At 34.6% G+C, this 19,525-nt stretch overlaps 1 protein-coding gene across 1 annotated transcript; it reads left to right on the top strand.

The window, feature by feature from the left end:
- The first annotated feature begins 1,543 nt into the window (after window positions 1–1,543).
- LOC131937873 (uncharacterized) lies at window positions 1,544–3,546 on the top strand. Its single transcript, XM_059295568.1, has 3 exons — window positions 1,544–2,509; window positions 3,053–3,157; window positions 3,363–3,546. The coding sequence occupies exons 1-3, from the start codon at window positions 1,552–1,554 to the stop codon at window positions 3,494–3,496; spliced, it is 1,197 nt and encodes a 398-aa protein (XP_059151551.1). The 5' UTR covers window positions 1,544–1,551; the 3' UTR covers window positions 3,497–3,546.
- The last annotated feature ends 15,979 nt before the right edge of the window (window positions 3,547–19,525 follow it).

The raw sequence follows: 19,525 nt of genomic DNA, 5'->3' as shown, positions 1-19,525 counted from the left end.
GTTTTTTGATAACAATATGTGTGTGCTAGGGATTGCACATGATAACTGTTACGTGTTCTTCGTGTGTTTAACCTACAAGGTAAGATATTACTGTATTGCTCGTTGTAAAAAAAAATTGAAAATAGAAAAATAATCCGTTTTGAAATACATAATTTGAATCCAATTTAAAACTAATAGCCATTTATATATTTATATTCATAACTTTTGTTCGAGTTACTGTTCTTGTCATCGCTTAAGCTCTAGCTCTAGCTTTCGTTGGCGGAACAGAAGTAAATAGTTTATCGATCGATATATTTGAAGCTCTAGTTCAAGGCTTAGCTTTAACGAGACTTATACACTGCTACAGTTTTATTTCAATTTAAAGTAGTTGACGCATGTTACAGTAATGTTTATTTGTAGACGGAGTGGTTTAGGGGTAGCGCGCTATACTGCTAACCCGAAAGTCTCGAGTTCTAATCCGGGATGAAGAAATAAAAAACATCCCCGATTCCATCAAGCTCTGAAGGGCTGTCCCTTCACATGCTGAAGTCACAGAAACAGGTGAACTCTATTTGCCCCATGTGCTGTCAGGCTTGAAAAGGAACTTTACTCAAAACTTTACTATTTATTTTACATAAATTTAAAATATGGTTTTAATAAGATTTACCGGTAGCATTTAATTTTGAATATTTTAATAACACTTAATTTGTTTACAGGGTTCTAGCTAATTGGAAATCAACAGTTAAACAGAACTTTGACAAAAGCAAGCAATACAACAAGGAAAACAATTTAATTTATCTTTCTATGAAGAATTATTCTGTTTCTATAATAAATTCATCCGAAAAATTCAAAAGCTTTTAGAGAAATATTAATTGTGCTATAGTGCAAAATATTTCGTTTATCAAATGACTTCTGCATCAAGTTTATATGATTTTCCCTAGTTTCTGCCATATCGGAAAGTCAATATATTATCGAATAAAGAATGATGAGTAGCCTATACTTCACTATAGCTTAAACTAAAGATGGAGGTTCATTTTAAAATCTGACGTAATGCCGTTGTGTTTAACAATTTAGCCTGCATTAGCTTTTGTTTTAATTGATAGTAGTGTATTGTCTCCAATGATGGCATTTATACTTCTGTTAGTGTATGATTGTGTAGTGAATTGTCTACAACTGATGACATGTACACTTCTGTTAGTGCATTATTATGGGGCATATGTCGTACGATTTTTGTGTGCTGTAACATACTTGTTGTATGATTGTGTGGTGTATTGCCTACAATATGTGCCAGTTATATTTCTATTAGTGTATGATTGTGGGGTGTATGTCTCACAGTTGTTATGTGTTATTGCTCTAATTCTATATGATTGTGGGGTGTATTGTCTACAATGTGTGCCAGTTATACTTCTGTTATTGTATGATTGTGGGGTTTATGTCTTAAAGTTAGTATGTTTAATAGCTCTAATGTTATATGATTGTGGGATGTATTATCTACAAAGTGTGCCATTTATTCTTCTGCTATTGTATGATTGTGGGGTTTATGTCATAAAACTATTATGTTTAATATCTCTTATGTTACATGATTGTGCGATGAATTGTCTACAATGTGTGCCAGTTATACTTCTGTTATTGTATGATTGTGGGGTTTATGTCTTAAAACTATTATATGTAATAGCTCTAACGCTGTATAATTGTGGGGTGTATTGTCTACAAAGTGTTCCAGTTATGCTTCGGTTGGTGTATGATTGTGTGGTGTATTGTCTAGAAAGTGTTCCAGTTATACTTCGGTTGGTGTATGATTGTGTAGTTTATATGTTATTATCTATTATACAATCTACACTTGTGTTTTTTACAATTCTGTTGGTTGGTATCGATAATTGGATTTCTACTTGTTGGGTAATTCTAATTGATCTATCCCAATGGATTTACCCTGGATTTATCGAATACTTTCAATATGTCGTTGATTGTTTTGTCATCCCCTATTGGCCAGCGATTTTAGTATGTGCTTTAGTCTTAGTATATACCATTGCTTTCATGAATAAAAGCGTTCCTATAAATAAAACTAGCAGTCCCGTATCATCAGTGTATGCGATTCCCGTCGATACAACGATGTTAGAATCAATCGATCGATATATTACAACCACTTGGGATAAGCGACTTGTTGGGATAGGACGAGATGCTAAAAACCTTTTGAGTCAAGTAAATATTCACATAGTTTCAGCCAAACATGTGGTCAATGCTAGGCTACTGGAAACTTACAACACTAAAAGAGAAACAATACGTCAACTGGGTAACTGTGTACCTGTAAGTCAATTACCTAACTGTTCTCGTGAAGTTGAGTCACGTGATGGTCTTAGTACTCTACACACTTGTACTGAGGTGAATGAGTTTTTACTACTACATGGCACCAAAAGCGGAAATATCTCTAACATCCTGTCCGAGGGACTGCAAGTGTCCAAATCTAGAAATGGCTTATTTGGATATGGTCTTTACTTTGCTGAATCTTCGACCAAAGCTGACCAATACACAGGTATCTCATAGTTGTTTATTTTTAGTAACCTTAGCACAACTAGGTGGGAAAAGAACTGTTTTTTACTTAAGTACATATACCGATATTTCATAAAACAAACAAAAATGAACACTATTTCTTTTTTATTAAAGATGATTGAAAAAGCCATCAATGATATTGATGTCTAGACAACATTGTTTTATTCGATACATCTCAGCACTTTTAGAATGTTTGTGATGTATATGCGAACAGATTGTTTATTTGAAAAAAACTGTGGGGGGAATACCTGTGTCTGACCATAGAATCTTCTTACATAGGGTGTTAGGTTATCTAAAATATACATATGGCTTGCTAATGTCAACGCTAACCCTATCTCTAGCCCTAACATCAACTTTTGTCCAACCATACGCCTAACCCTAATTTCTAACAATAAAACTAGCCGAAATTACAATAACACTAAAAACCTAACATTCCTATTTTTGAAATAATCTATTAACCAAAAATGGTATATTTAATATTTCGAAAAAAAAATACTTTGCATGATGGACTAACATTCTTGAGCAGATAACAAAGACACTCGGAGTCCTCTAGGAACGTGTCTGTACATGTTGATCTGTCGAGTGACATTAGGCCGTGTCTACGTCACAAATGAAAGGATACACAGCTCAGGTAGAGTTTATTATGTAACTCTAAACATTGGAGATTACTATGTAAACATAACCCTAACCTATACAATTAACTATGCTCTTAACACTGGTCCTCTAGTTTATTAAAAACCTTGTCTTAACTAATATAGTTAGTATGTGACCCTAGGCCTAAATAATATTTTGTATTATGTAGCCCCAGACAATCCAATCTTTTGGTTATTTTCTAGAGATCGACAAAAACAAGTACGATTCGTTGTTGTATGACCCACCCAAAGGTAAAGGTCTTTTTAGAGAATTTATTGTCTTCGATTCCAGTCAAGTTATGCCAGCCATCGTCATTGAATATCAGAGGAAATTTTGAAATCTGTATCAGAGGAAATCTCTAGAATAATGAAATTTGTGTCAGATGAAATCTCTAGAAAAATTGTTGTGTCAGAGGAAATCTCTAGAATATTGAAATTTGTATAAAAGAAAATCTTTAGAATATTGAAATTTTTATCAGAGGAAAAAATAAAGTTTAAAATATTTTTTAAAAAAATGCCGTGTTATAGTTGTATGTGTCATGTTTTGTTGTGTGTGTGTGTGTGTGTGTGTGTGTGGTCCAACATGTTATGTAGTGTGTATACGTTACGAATAATGTTTTGTGTGCATGTTTTGATGTGTCTGTATGTCCCATGTTTTGTTATATATTTTCTTGACCAGATCTCCTTAGTCTGAATGGTTATTATTTCATTAAATGACATATTTTGTGTTGTAAATATGTAATAAACATTTTTGCGAAATTGTTTATGTTTTAATAAAAAAAAATAACTTTCTTACTTTCGTCTGATTTATTCAAATATTTGAACTGGTTTTAAAACATAAGATGGCTACCAGTTGGTTTTGGACTTACGTGCCCAACATCAGCACATTTCCTTGGACCGCTATACATATCCTATTCCATGGGTCGACAAAGGAAGACTTGGGAAATAGCCAAGTACAAGGAGGCTGAGAGATGGGAAGAAATTTGAAAATGCTGAAGAGAGTTCTAGAAGACCGTAGGTAGTGGAAAATCTTTGGCAGAGGCCCTATGTTCCGCAAGGACATATCGTTTCAATAGACCACAGTACATGTCCAATACCATCCCATTTAAGAACGAAGAAGAAGTAGTAATATTAAATTTAAATGAAACAAAAAAAAAAAACTAAAATGTAACACATCAATAGATGTTTAAAAATAACTCTGCTACACTAATTTAGGCTAAGTATTGATAAATGCGTATGGGGGGGGGAATAGTAGTCGTTTAAATAATTAACTTCTATATGGTTATGTGGGTCTAGTACCCTAGTTTCCTTATAAACAAACAGTAAAATGGGTCTAGTACCCTAGTTAACTTATTCACAAATAGTAACCTGGGCATAAGCCTTTAGTTATATAATTACAAATAATAACCTTGGCCTAGACCCTAGGCTATTATCTACTCATTCTAAAGATAATCAACATTATTATAATGAAATAAATAAATGATAAATGAAAAGTAATTTCAACAACTAGTTAAGTCACTTCATCTACAAGAATCAACGGCAATATATTAATAATAAAGTCGCTATCTTTCTCTGTCTCTCTCTCTCTCTAACACACACACACTCAATATATATATATATATATATATATATATATATATATATATGTATATATATACATACATACATACATATATGTTTATTTATTTATTTATATAGTATAATGCTCCACATCCCTTCCACTGTCATAGGACCTGTTGCTTCCCTTGTTACATTCGTTCACTTCACACGACCTTGACATACAAGGACGACATTCGGTCACGCTACAGTACACACATTTCCTGTCTCAACATACACACCTTCTCACATTTCACTTGACTACAATCAGATTAAAAAAATATGTTAAAGTTCACATCACTAACCCAAGCTTAAAATATGTAGGCCTATTATCTGATATAAAAATGTTTTAGGTTATATGTCCCTAACAGCTTCTGTAATGTCTTAGAGCTTGAGGCAGCGGAGATAACCATTCACCAACTACGTTTCGATGAATAACATTGATCTGTTCCCTTACATTTACAACTTGGGTGATGTATTAGAATAACAAGTAAAGTGACACGTTACGACAGGACAAGACAGAGGTGACGATAGACAAATACATTATACGCATGGTATACCCCCCCCCCCCCCGCCACTCCTTACACACTTCCTTTAGACACATTTAACTTTCTCCAGTGGTCATTATTTCTTTTTTTTTTTATATTTATCTCACTAGATTATTTTAAATCCATTAACGGTCGTGTCGAGTGATGCCGTATTTGGTACGACGTCCAATCAACTATTTATGATGCGTACCTCACTTTTTGTTAGGGCAACTAGAGGCAGCTAGCAGCCACCTGCGCCATAGACCGTAACGCTTCTTTAATTACAAAAAAATACTGGTGTAAGTGTCATGGTATGGGGCGGCGTGGCCTAGCGGTAGAGCGCTAGACTGCTAACCAAAAAGTTATGATGGGTACATTACCCATGTTTGGGAAAAAAAAGGCGGCTTGGCTAAAAGTAGACATCACTATCCCTCCATACGCCGAGGTTGCTTCACTTACCTCATGGACCAGGTACCTTCAGGTTAGAAAAGGGAACTTCACTTAAAACTGACACAGTTTCTAGTGCACATGTTAACACGAAGACTTATTTCAACATCGATATGGAATCTACAAGTTTTATACAATTTGTTTTATTAAATAGAAAACCATAATAGTTGTTCATAATATCAAGTTTGTATACGTGTTAACAGAGTATATAAATATGGAAAGAATGGAGATATTCTATTTATTATTGTATAATCAACGTGAGACCACAAACGATTTAACTAATTAGTTTGTGGTTATGTGTAAACACCAGTGGTAGAGCTGTGAGTGGTCACCCAGACAGCACGTGCGTCATATTCAACGCATTGTCAACTAGATGACATTGACATTTAAGTCAGTGGTCTCGTGGGTTTGGTGAGTACATGACGTAAGGGGTTGGGGTGACACTAGGATTAACGTCATTGTGCACGATTCGTCTGTTCCTATAAACTGTTTGGGAGCGTGTACTAGTGTTTCAGTGCTGTTCGGATTGTTTACTGTTGTGGTATTATCTGGATTGTGTACTTTTTAAATTTAAGGTTGGATTGCATACTAATGTTTGTGAATCTGCTTGGATTGTATACTGGTATTTGTGGTACTGCCTTGATTGTATACTGATATTCTTGTTTATAGGATTAGGAATTTGTATCCTCAGAGAGAGAGAAACATAATAATACATATAGAGAAAAAGAAACGGACAACATAGACATGAATATAGAGAGAAAGAGAAAGAGAGGGAGAGTGAGACGTAGAATATTTAACAGAGATAAAAAAAGAGAGGCAAATGAGTAATATAGAAGGATAGAGAGATCGGGAGAGTTAGAGAGAAAGATAGCCAAACAAATAGTTATGCTTTACAATTATTCTTTTTAGTACCCTATATAAGTGGGACAGCGTGGCCTAAACGGTAGAGCGCCTAAAGTCTCGCGTTCTAATCCGTTTTCATGTCAGGATAACGTATTTGAATCTACCAGCTCTGATGGGTACCTCACTCATGTTAGGGAAAGTAAAGGCGAGGTATATACCGAGGTCAATAAACATATGAACTCTACTTCATCTGCCCAATGGATTGCTATTTTTATATATTAAATTTAATTATTTAAATGGCGTTAACGGTTACCTTTAATGTTAGTTGTATTATTTGTTTCTAATTTGTCATTTCTAAAGAAGGTTTTTAGGCAATTAGAAGTACATTGTTGCATTAGATTTGTGGAAATGATGAGTTGCAACGTTTGACCACAAACCTCTCTACCAGCCGTGAAATATCCGGACACTGTGACCTATAAAAAAAGGTAGTATAAGCGTTAGTGATTATCTCATATATTACTTTATATTACTTTAAAAAATCCTTTTATCAGCTTCTTATAAGCCATAATGTGGTGATTATATTTAGACTAAGACTTCTTTATAAAATTTAAATACATATTTTTATATGTAGTTGATATTTTTTTTTGAACTAGGATAAGCCCATAGTTTTTTAATATTTGTATGTACTATACATTATTAACTTTTAGACAAACGTGTTAGTGATAGAATCTGTTTCAGTTTTTTTTCTTTCTTGATGTAACACATTTCGTCAGTGTACGAAGCGTGTAATACACTTCACTAATTAGAAAACGTGTGCTATTTTTTTAAAAATATTAAAACAAAAAATTGCATTGTTTGTGTTGGCAATACCACAATGACCCATTAGGTCAGTGCGCCCTAACATACTGAATCCTTAAATCAGTCAACCATATCGAGCACGTTTTATATTTAATGTCCAGTGTTACAGACAACATTCGCCTTGTTAATGTCACGTGTTGTAGTCTGAGGGGGCGGTGCGGGGGGGGGGGGGGGGGGTATAATATACCGTACGCCGTAATCTATACTAAAAATGTGGTAAATTTATCTACCCTTCTGCTAAGCCTGACAAAAGTTTTTTGTGGAATTAATAATAACTTAATAACTAACACAAGTCCAATGCACAGATTTAATATTAGAGTTCGTTTCGTTACACAGATCAAGTCCTAGCCCCTAACTTTACTGTACTACACACTACTTCTACTATCTCAACCATACCCTAACTAATCCCCAAGTTCAACTCAACCTTACCCTAACTAATCCCCATGTCCAACTCAACCATACCCTAACTAATCCCCAAGTCCAACTCAACCATACCCTAACGAATCCCATAGTCCAACTCAACCATACCCTAACTAATCCACAAGTCCAACTTAACCATACCCTAACTAATCCTCAAGTCCAACTCAACCATACCCTAACTAATCCTCAAGTCCAACTTAACCATACCCTAACTAATCCACAAGTCCAACTCAACCATACCCTAACTAATCCTCAAGTCCAACTCAACCATACCCTAACTAATCTACAAGTCCAACTCAACCATACCCTAACTAATCCACAAGTCCAACCCAACCATACCCTAACTAATTCCATAGTCCAACTCAACCATACCCTAACTAATCCTCAAGTCCAACTCAACCATACCCTAACTAATCCTCAAGTCCAACTCAACCATACCCTAACTAATCCTCAAGTCCAACTCAACCATACCCTAACTAATCTACAAGTCCAACTCAACCATACCCTAACTAATCCCATAGCCCAACTCAACCATACCCTAACTAATCCTCAAGTCCAACTCAACCATACCCTAACTAATCCCCAAGTCCAACTCAACTATTTCCTAACAATATTTATGTTCAACTGCTTTCTAACACACGACTGTTCTCTAAAAGCTCTAATGACCAACTGCTAATTACTGACGCGTCGATGGTCAGCTGACCATCTCACGTGACCAGTCATCATCTCGCATTTCATTGGTTCCTAACTTTTCCAACAAATCTACCTTACTCACGTCTTTCACATCCTTCCCATGTTCATTTTCTCCTTTCTCTTTGACCTCAGATTCTTGTAATTTTTCTTCTTTCTGTTTGAACTATCCATAACTAACCTGATTTGTTTTATCACATAGTCCTATAACACTAGTTCTACCGAATTTGTTTTTATGGTGCCCATGGTTTAGTTGCTTAATAAGTGCACTAAGAGGAATTTATCGCGTTAATTTATAACTATTTTGTTAAAAACACAATTTACACACACACACACACATACACACACACATACATACACACACACACGTAATGCCTACATAAGAATTTTCTTAAATTATATATAGTTTTGTAAAGGCAATGTCATAAAAATTTAAATATAGATACTAGAGAAACAGTGTTAAAAAACGAAAAGAACATTAAAAAATAAAACAATGTAATGTAATAGATGGAGTCATTGTTTTAATTTTGTTAATATTTTGTTAATTTTGTTAATGATTACCTTATTTTACTCAAACGACTGTTACTGCAAACGCTTAAAATGCAATATTGATTTCCTACATTTTAGTACAAAGAGAGATTACAGTAACAGAACTCCGAAGAATTGATTGGAGATTTTTTTAATAGAACAATTTACAAAGACACTGCCGAGATGGTACTTCAGATTGGAGACATCTCTACACGCAATGACACATTGTAAACATTGTTGTGTTGTTACAGTGTTGTTTTTGTTACTGTAGTTCTAATGATGGCTTTGTTACACCTTTTTTTCTTCTTCTTCGTTCTTAATTATTAGTGTTGAAGGGGATCAGATTTATCTGCCAGTGGGTTTGAACTCGTGACTTTGTTCGAATTTATCAACCATGAGCTTTTTGCCGACTCGACCACGCCTCCAACTCAATTAAGCGTTACGTGTCAACTGTTTATGCGCCATTGAGGCCATTCACTCCGATTTCAGCCTGCTTTTCTTTTTGGATTTGCTTCCATAGCCTTTGTCCAACCAAGAACAAACTACAAGGCAGCAGCTGTTTTAATTTTTGGAGTTGTCTCTCCTAGAAGAGTGGCTGTCCCCAGCTAACGAGCCTCATCTGCCCGAGTTTGTTACACCAACTGTTGTTGTTTTTGTTAAGACTCAAGCTTAAACATTGAATTGTCACACTTAATGTAATTGCTGTTTTGTGTGATTCATCTGGTTATTACCTTTTCATGAGTAGGCCTATGGCATGAGTAGTCTCATTTATAAGATTAAAAATTTTATTCAACAAAAAAAAAATGTCGAGCCGTATTAGTTTATTACGCATAACACTAAAATATAGTCAAATACTAAAGTGTAGTTAATATTTCAGAAGGCACTTAAACCTTTATTGTAAATTTAAACCAAAATAAAATAGCAATTTTTAGTTCCCATGCCCTAATAATACTTTACTCCTTAATCGATTCACCTCGCATTTTATATTATTGTTTTCTTTTCATGGTACAGGGAACCAAATGTTCTGTATAGAGACCGGCTTGGAATATCTACCTTCATCCTTGCTGCCATCGGTGTACCTGCCAACATTTTGATCATCGTCACTTTATGGACTCTAAGAGCCAAAAACCCAGGGACCTTGTTTGTGTTGGCTCTTGCTGGCTCTGACGGGATGGCTCTGATATTTAAACTACTGTCTTGGATTTTTACAATGTTCTTTGACACTTCAGTCGATGTCGATGTTTTAAATGTAATACTTATCATGATTAGGTTCTTTTCAACTTTTTCTTTCTGGCTGACTGTGTTAATTTGTTTCGATAGATTCTTAGCAGTTTGGTTTCCATTTAAAAAAGCAATCATCTTGTCATATCGTCGTAGTTGCATAAATGTATGCCTTGTCTGTGGTGCAGTTTTTGTAATTTCAACCGTAATTCTATTATGTGTGCAATTTAATGTACTTCCTATTACTTTAGCAAATTGGATATATGTGCTTTTTTACATTATAATTCCTTTTAGTTTATCTCTTTTTTCAACCACAGCCGTGGTCGTTAAACTTGTCTTCTACAAAAAGAGAAAGGGATGTGTGTTCAAAGACACCGTTTATAGCAGACGCAAACAGACAGAAATGATGTTAAATTACCTAATGATAGTTGTTGTCGTTGTGTCTATGATACTATACTTTCCTTACGTATTTTACTCTTTTTTTGGGATTTTTGTCGACGGTATCGATTCAGAATTGTTTTTCGATGCTGCAATTATTTTGATGGACCTCAATCATGTCTTTAATTTCATTATATACTTTATATTGATAAAACAATTCAGGGTTCTTTTCATGAAAAAGATAACATGTAAAAATAAAAATTACACTGGTACTGATAATGCGATAAGCCAATAGATATATACAAGCTTATCGCTCTCAGCTTAACTGATAACATTGGATAAATTGAGAGTTTCATCATGCATGTTTTAGCACTAGTCGTATTTTTGTATTGAAATTCTATACAAATTATCTGTAATTTATAATTTATCACAAGATCTATCATTAATTTTACGACTTACCATGTATAAAACCCAATATCATTACCAAGGTTTACTTATGGGAAACGACAGAACAACTTGTCACTGAAGAAGGAATTAGGCAAAGATGATGGGGTTGTATATTGCACACATTTTGCAAATAATGAATATCAATAAGCAGGCATTAAGGTAGAATCCTCAATGAAAGCGCAAAATAGGTCGACCATAAAAATAAATTCATGGAGACCTTAAAGCTAAAAATAGACTTGACCTGGTGTCAGGACAGAGGACTTTAATGATCTTTGGTTGGCGACCCATACCGCAGCAGGACAGAGTAATCTAGAGATCTTTGGTTGGCGACCCATATCAAAGCAGGACAGAGGACTTTGGTGATCTTTGGTTGGTGGCCTCTGTCCTTCTGGGGTATGGGTCGCCAACTAAGGATCACCAAAGTCATCTGTCCTGTTGGGGTATGGGCCGCCAACCAAAATGTTAAATTATCAGGTTGAACAAGATTTTGCTCTGATATTTTGCCATCAAAGTTAAACTGTAAAAATCTAACTAATGAATCCATTACCTTGGCCTGATCCTTCAGATTCTGCTCCACACTGTCAGCAATAGTCTTGTATTGATTGGCATGTTTTTTAGCAGCCTCAACTTGTTGTCTTAGGTCTAAAGGTTAGCCATAAAATTATACACACTTGTCTCTTTCATTTCCACAGTATTTTTAAATAACCAAATATTACTTCATGCTAAACCAATTATATAGTTGTACATAGGCCTAATCAATTTACTTACTTTTAATAAGAATATTCTGCTAAGCTAATTGATTCTTAAGATCTTTCACTGCCTCAGTTTCAACTCTAGAATCAACAATTGATATTCCATCCTCTAAACAAAAAATATTTCCAATTAGTTAAAAAGTCAGATGTTTATATATTTTATATTTTTTGTTTGTCTGTACAGCTTGATCAGAAAATCTGTACTATGTGTAGAACTGTAAAGTTCACATATTTATGTAAACAATAATTAATTTATTGATATATTCATTTGTAGAAACATCCCTTTATCTATAAAAGTTCAGAACAAATACTTTATTTACTTATTCTCACAACAAATCTGGAAGACCATGTTGTCCATTCAAGTTTAACGCATTATAAATCTAAATTTTCTGTCGGCTATAGCTTTAACAATAAGATTATCGATTTTCAATAGGATACGCTTGACAGTTCTACTAATTTTAGTGTACAATAAATTTATCTAGATTTACTGAATTATGCTGTCAAAGGAAAGTAGGCCAAACCAAAATTAATTACTTAAAATTAAAAACAAGTACAAAAACACAATAAATAATAGTTTCTTTACTAAACTATTTTAGTGTTTTTAAAAGACAAAAGCATGTTGGCTGAGGTAAGATGATTTTTTTTAATGATTTTTTAGCTTTTTGTGACAGAGGACTTTGGTGATCTTTGTTTGGCGGCCCATACCCCAGCAGGACAGAGAACTTTGGTGATCTTTAGTTGGCGACCCATTCCCCAGCAGGGGTGACGGGCAGTGGATAAAAAGAACTGACAAACAAAATAAACAACTTTATTCTAAATATGTTCTATCTATTAAACTTCAAAGTGTACTACATTGTAAAATGTAACAATTTTAAAAATTATATTAATTAATATGTTTATTATTATTAAATTATCTGCCATCTATCCATTTTTGTAAAAATAAAATTTAAATATTTTAAATTTTAATATATTTACTTACACTAGTGGTAATTTTTTTTGGATTAAAGTATACATCCACACAACACCAAATACTTATTTTCACAAAATATTATTGAATGCAACACTATCGTACTTTTTTCACGGATGTGGGGCTCTTTTTAACTTTAAAAAAATCTAATGTATGGTATTGATAAATGCTACATTCTCCCCCTCTCTCTCTCTTTATATATATATATATATATATATATATATATATATATATATATATATATATATATATATATATATATATATATATATATACATACACAAATATATATCAATGTTTATACATCACTAGATATTTATCAATGTATCGTGCATTTATTAGATAGGATTTGTGTTGGGTGTAATATTATGTATATATTTTTATTCGTTTTTACTCTTTAATAAAATCGTTAAATTAACAATCAATAATTTTGTTTTCCATACCGTTTAAAATGTGTATCTCTTAACGAATTACGGTTGATGTAAAATGTGTATGGGTTTTTGAAAGAAACATATAGCTTATGTGATACTTAATGTTTGACCATAGGGGGTTTGACCATAGGGGTTTTGGCCACAGCGGGGCTTTGACCATAAGGCCTTTGACCATAGGGGGTTTGACCACAGGTGTTTTCTCAGCAGAGGGTCTTTGATCACAGGTAGTTTGTCAACGGGTGTTTGATCACTAGAGTTTTGTCCGGCTTTTCCTAAATGTGTTTTGTCCACATAGGTTCTTTGACTAGAGGTGGTTTGTCCGATGCTGGCGTTTGATAACAAGCACTTCGTCCATGGTAAGGATTAATTTTTAAAGTTGTGTAATTATATTTTAAATTGCGACATGATGTAATAATATGTTAATTCATCTGTCATGTAGTAAACCATACACGAATTTTTTATTTGACTATATTGTTGGCATGTTTTTTTTATCCTTTATATATGCTGTGTAATTTTAAGTAGGCCTACACCTACATTATTTTGTTGTGAATATATGTCGCATTATTTGTGTTTCATTTATATTTATAATAAATCTATGAGGCCTAGCACCAGCCTTTATGTGGAGACTAAAATATCGTTCTTTACGTGTTTTTAGTAAATTTCTAATAATTAACTCTCGTGAAACGTGTATGAAATCGTATTAATAGTATCATAAGTTTAAATCAAATAACAGTTTATAATTTCTATTTTAAACTATATTTATAAAGCTCCGGTGTGGTCAACCCCCATATGGTCAAAGCCAATCTGTGGTCAAAACCCCTCTGTGGACAAAGCCCCTATGGTCAAACCACCTATGGTCAAAGCTCCGCTGTGGTCCAACCCCCTATGGTCAAACCCACTATGGTCAAAGCACCTGTTGTCAAAGCACCTAGGACCAAAATAAATACGATGCTATTTTAATAACTATATAGTTTATAACTTTATAGTCATTTAAATAGTAGTGTATAATTTATTTTCTACTTTTTAGTGCATTATTACATACACGCTTGTTACTAAAACGTTTTTATGATTTTTTTACAAGCCTTTAATCAATTTGCTTCCTGTCGGTCTAGAACGAAACGCCCGAGTTAAATTTCGAGCACATATACGTTTCAAAGTTGGCATGTATGTCAAGACATGAAAACAAAAACAAAAATCTCACATAAAATTTGACTTAATTGGAAGCCTAATTTTTTAAAAATAAATTAATTAAAATTGTGTTCAAATAAGTTGTTATCGAATGGGCCCACTGATTTTCGCATAACGGCCCGAAAATCCTAGCTACATCACAGGGTGTATGTGTGTGTGTGTGGGGGGGGGGGGGGGTATTGTATACTCTACGTTGTAATGTGCTTCATGTTGTGTTTTAATGGATCGACCCTTCTGATAAGCCTGACAGAAGTTCTAGCGAAATCAACAATAACTAACGCAAATAAAAATTCACATAACAATTATTTTCTTTATTTACACATATCAACTCCTACAATTAATTACTCTGCAATGCGCCAGCCAGCCAGCCAGCCAGCCAGCCTGCCTGCCTGCCTGCCTGCCTGCCTGCCTGTCTGTCTGTCTGTCTGTCTGTCTGTCGGTCTGTCTGTCTGTCTGTCTGCCTGCCTGCCTGCCTGCCTGCCTGCCTGTCTGTCTGTCTGTCTGTCTGTCTGTCTGTCTGTCTGTCTGTCTGTCTGTCTGTCTGTCTGTCTGTCTGTCTGTCTGTATGTATGTCTGTATGTCTGTATGTCTGTATGTCTTTATGTCTGTATGACTGTATGACTGTATGTCTGTATGTATGTATGTCTGTATGTCTGTATGTCTGTATGTCTCTATGTCTGTATGTCTGTATGTCTGTATGTCTGTTTGTCTGTATGTCTTTATGTCTGTATGTCTGTATGTCTGTATGTCTGTATGTCTGTATGTCTGTATGTCTGTTTGTCTGTATGTCGGTATGTCTGTATGTCTGTATGTCTGTATGTCTGTATGTCTGTATGTCTGTATGTCTGTATATCTGTATATCTGTATGTCTGTATGTCTGTATGTCTGTATGTCTGTATGTCTGTATGTCTGTATGTCTGTATGTCTGTTTGTCTGTATGTCTGTATGTCTGTATATCTGTATATCTGTCTGTCAGTCGGTCTTTTATAAAGTATGTTTACCTTAAAATAAGCCGACTTGAGCTCACATGATATAGTCAAAACATTACACTAATTAATTACGCTAATGTACAATAAATCACAAAGAAACATACAACTGACTGCTAAACACGTAGACAATATGCGATTGTTATTTGAATCATGGTCTGTTAGAAATATCAATAAAATCAATACTGCTATTAAGAACGTAAAAATAAACTTCTCGGCTATGGTTGAGTGAAGTTAAGGGCACCCAATGTCATTCGTATGTCACTGGCTTAAGTTTGTATTTCCTTAAAAATAATTATAACATTCTAACATTGTAACAGTAACGTCTGTCTTATTTAGGGGTGGGGCAGTACAGTAGACTGTACGTCTTTATGATTTGTAGTGGTGTATGGTTAGGAACGTATTTTTGTGGGGTGTGTTTGTGTACAGATAGAAAATATATGAAATTCTTTTGTGTGAGATATAGGACGGACAGTGTTAGAAAATGAACGGATTTGGGTGGGAAATTGTGAGGATAGGTATAGTTTTTATAGGAGATATAGTGAAAGGGAATGATCGTCCTTGTGTAGGAAAGTGTTAGGGAACATATCGTTTTACTGTTAAGATGTAGTAAGTATATGAACTTTTTTACTGAATGGTTAGAGAGGAAAATAATGGTAGTTGAAACGCTCTCACTCCTCTGGTCAGCACTATGTCCCGCCGCCTTTACTTTCCCTAACCTGAGTTAAGTACCCATCAGAGTTGGGTGGACTCATGGGCGTCAATAGAGGACGGCGGGTGTGGCAGTCGCCACTTGAGCCGACTCGAATGAGGCGCCCCATGGACTAGGAAAACCATTACTAAAGGCAGATTGATATTAATATTAGCACGGTTATAATAATATAATGAGCCATTAACATTTTGAACAATACGTCAAATTTGTTTTCAAATTCGAAACGCCTATTAAAATTGTAGTATGGGAAACGTTCCGAATAAAAATAAATAAATAATTAAGTCTAGACACATTGACACAACGTTTAAAAAATGCTGTAATGGTCCCTCTTCACTGTGGGGTAGCGAGATTGGGTGTCACACGGCGCGGCACTTAACACTTAATGGAGTCACCCCCCCCCCATTAAAAAAATATATATTATATCTAAATATATACATTATATATATATATATATATATATATATATATATATATATATATATATATATATATATATATATATATATATATATATATATATATATATATATATATACTAAGCCTACCTTTGCTTGAGTTTTCAAAAAACCTTTTGGGAAATTGAATGATTGATTAATTGGTGATTGAGAGCCTAAGCTTAAACAGTCTGAGTAATTTTAAGTCATGCAACCATAGTTGGAGTATTCGCAAACTTATTACTCGCTAGGTTATTAGAGCTTCAAAGGCTTTCTTAAAAGTATAAATCAAATATTATATTAAATTCATTTTCAAAATTAATTTTTACAATTTCAGTACAATGCATAACTTAAATTATAACGAACTATTTATTTAGGCAGTTGAGCGAATTGATCATAGTTATCCAGCGGAATCAGTTCTAAACTGTGTGATTTATTTTAAATAGTGTAAACGTATCATTAATTACTGATTCTTCTTGATTTACGCCCTGCGTAATAACCCCACTACAGAATACGCATTAGACTAAAACCTACCACTAGCTATTCCAATAGCAATCTCCCAACCCCGTACACTGTTCCTGTCTGTCTGTCTGTCCGTCTGTCTTTCTGTCTAATATTATTACGTAACACAATGACACAGTGGCTGTTTCCCAGGTAAACTGCTTAAAAGAAACACTGATTGTTTATAGAAAGCAATATAGTGTTTGAAAGCACGGCTAAACAATTAGAATTGCGCCTAAAATAGCTCTAATTTTAGGCGCAAATCTAATATGGTGATTTGGTGTTCAGTGGCTAAAAGACTCGGGATAATGTATCACAACATTAATTTTATTGTTTAAAATAATCAATAGCTCAATAGAATATATCAAACAAAAAGCATTCAAACGCCTTTTGTACTGTTTATACCAGGGGTCTCCAAACTTTTCAATCCGAGGGCCGCATTAACTATCAAATTTCAGTTCGGGGGCCAGTTTCTTCCAGGTATGCCTACGATTTTTCTGGGCAAACTTTTCAGCCATCACCTCAAACGATTTTTCCTTGGAGAAAAAGATTTACGCGGGCCGGATGAGAGGACTTCGCGGGCCGCATCCGGCCCGCGGGCCGTAGTTTGGAGACCCCTGGTTTATACCAATATGGTGCTCTTTTGTGTAAGACTAGTTTAAACATCAATAGTCTTCTTAAATTATATTTCAGATTATTTGGAGAACTTAAGGGTAAGTCTGAATGCATGTGTTTAAAACTATCCATGAAAATAGTGATTCGGGGAAAAAAATTGCATTAAATAATGTTAGTATAGCGTTTATCCTATCCTTTCTTTTCCTATATTTTCTTTTCCTATCCTTTCTTTTCCTATCCTTTCTGTTCCTATCCTTTCTTTTCCTTTCCTTTCCTTTCTTTTCTTTTCTTTTCTTTTCTTTTCTTTTCTTTTCTTTTCTTTTCTTTTCTTGTACTGTACTGTACTGTACTGTACTGTACTGTACTGTACTGTACTGTACTGTACTGTACTGTACTGTACTGTACTGTACTGTACTGTACTGTACTGTACTGTACTGTACTGTACTGTACTGTACTGTACTGTACTGTACTGTACTGTACTGTACTGTACTGTACTGTACTGTACTGTACTGTACTGTACTGTACTGTACTGTACTGTACTGTACTGTACTGTACTGTACTGTACTGTACTGTACTGTACTGTACTGTACTGTACTGTACTGTACTGTACTGTACTGTACTGTACTGTACTGTACTGTACTGTACTGTACTGTACTGTACTGTACTGTACTGTACTGTACTGTACTGTACTGTACTGTACTGTACTGTACTGTACTGTACTGTACTGTACTGTACTGTACTGTACTGTACTGTACTGTACTGTACTGTACTGTACTGTACTGTACTGTACTGTACTGTACTGTACTGTACTGTACTGTACTGTACTGTACTGTACTGTACTGTACTGTACTGTACTGTACTGTACTGTACTGTACTGTACCGTACTGTACCGTACCGTACTGTACTGTACCGTACCGTACCGTAAAAAGTAAAAAAAGTGGGGGAAAAGTGCATTTACACTATGGTCGAGGGGGGAAATTATATTTGTTAAAACTGATACACAAGAGAAGACGGACAGGAGGACAAACTGACAGAGAGACACATATACATATAGACAAGCATAACTATACATAGTAAAAAAATTATTTAAACATGTATGTGCCTCATGCACTATTGGATCTAAAACATTATTAAATGTATTACTCAGTTTGACCATTTATAACAGTATCTTTATCTTTTCCGCTTGACCATCAAGCGCATTAAATATAAAGGGTCATCCATTTATGACGTCCTTTTTTTGGATTTTGGACCCCCCCCCCCCCCTCCACAAAAATCCACTTTTTGTTTCCTTATACAACTCCATATGCGTTCACAAAAGTCAGTTTTTTCAGACCCCCCCCCGCGTGTGGACGTCATAAATGGATGACCCCTAACTATATGCTACCTTATAGAATGATAGACAGTTTGTGCGTTGAACGGTGACAAACGGCCTGGGCCACGCGAAATAAATAGATACGGTTGAAACACTCAACGCTAGATGTTGGCCTACTTAGGTTACACGAAGTAGCGTTGTAAGTAGCACACAATCGCACAATTGAATGAAGACACACAAGTTATGCGAAACATATTGCAAACACTAATGTGAAGAACTTTCCGAAAGTTTTTATTATTGGAAATATGTATAAAATGTTTACCTACATGTGTTTTCATATCGAGAGATTGTGAAATTCTATGCAGTTCATGGCGTGTGTTGGATTTGTTTTTATCTCGAAAATAATATGCTTCATTAATTAGATATTTATTAAAAACTAAGTTATTTAGTAAAATGTAACATTAGTATTAAGTTTGAGCATGTTTTGAAAAATCAAGAAGTGTTTATATTGTTC

Source organism: Physella acuta, unplaced genomic scaffold, assembly GCF_028476545.2.
Source record: "Physella acuta isolate Inbredline_101_S28 unplaced genomic scaffold, ASM2847654v3 ptg000224l, whole genome shotgun sequence".
Lineage (NCBI taxonomy): Eukaryota > Metazoa > Mollusca > Gastropoda > Physidae > Physella > Physella acuta.
This window is presented reverse-complemented; position numbering and strand designations above follow the sequence as displayed.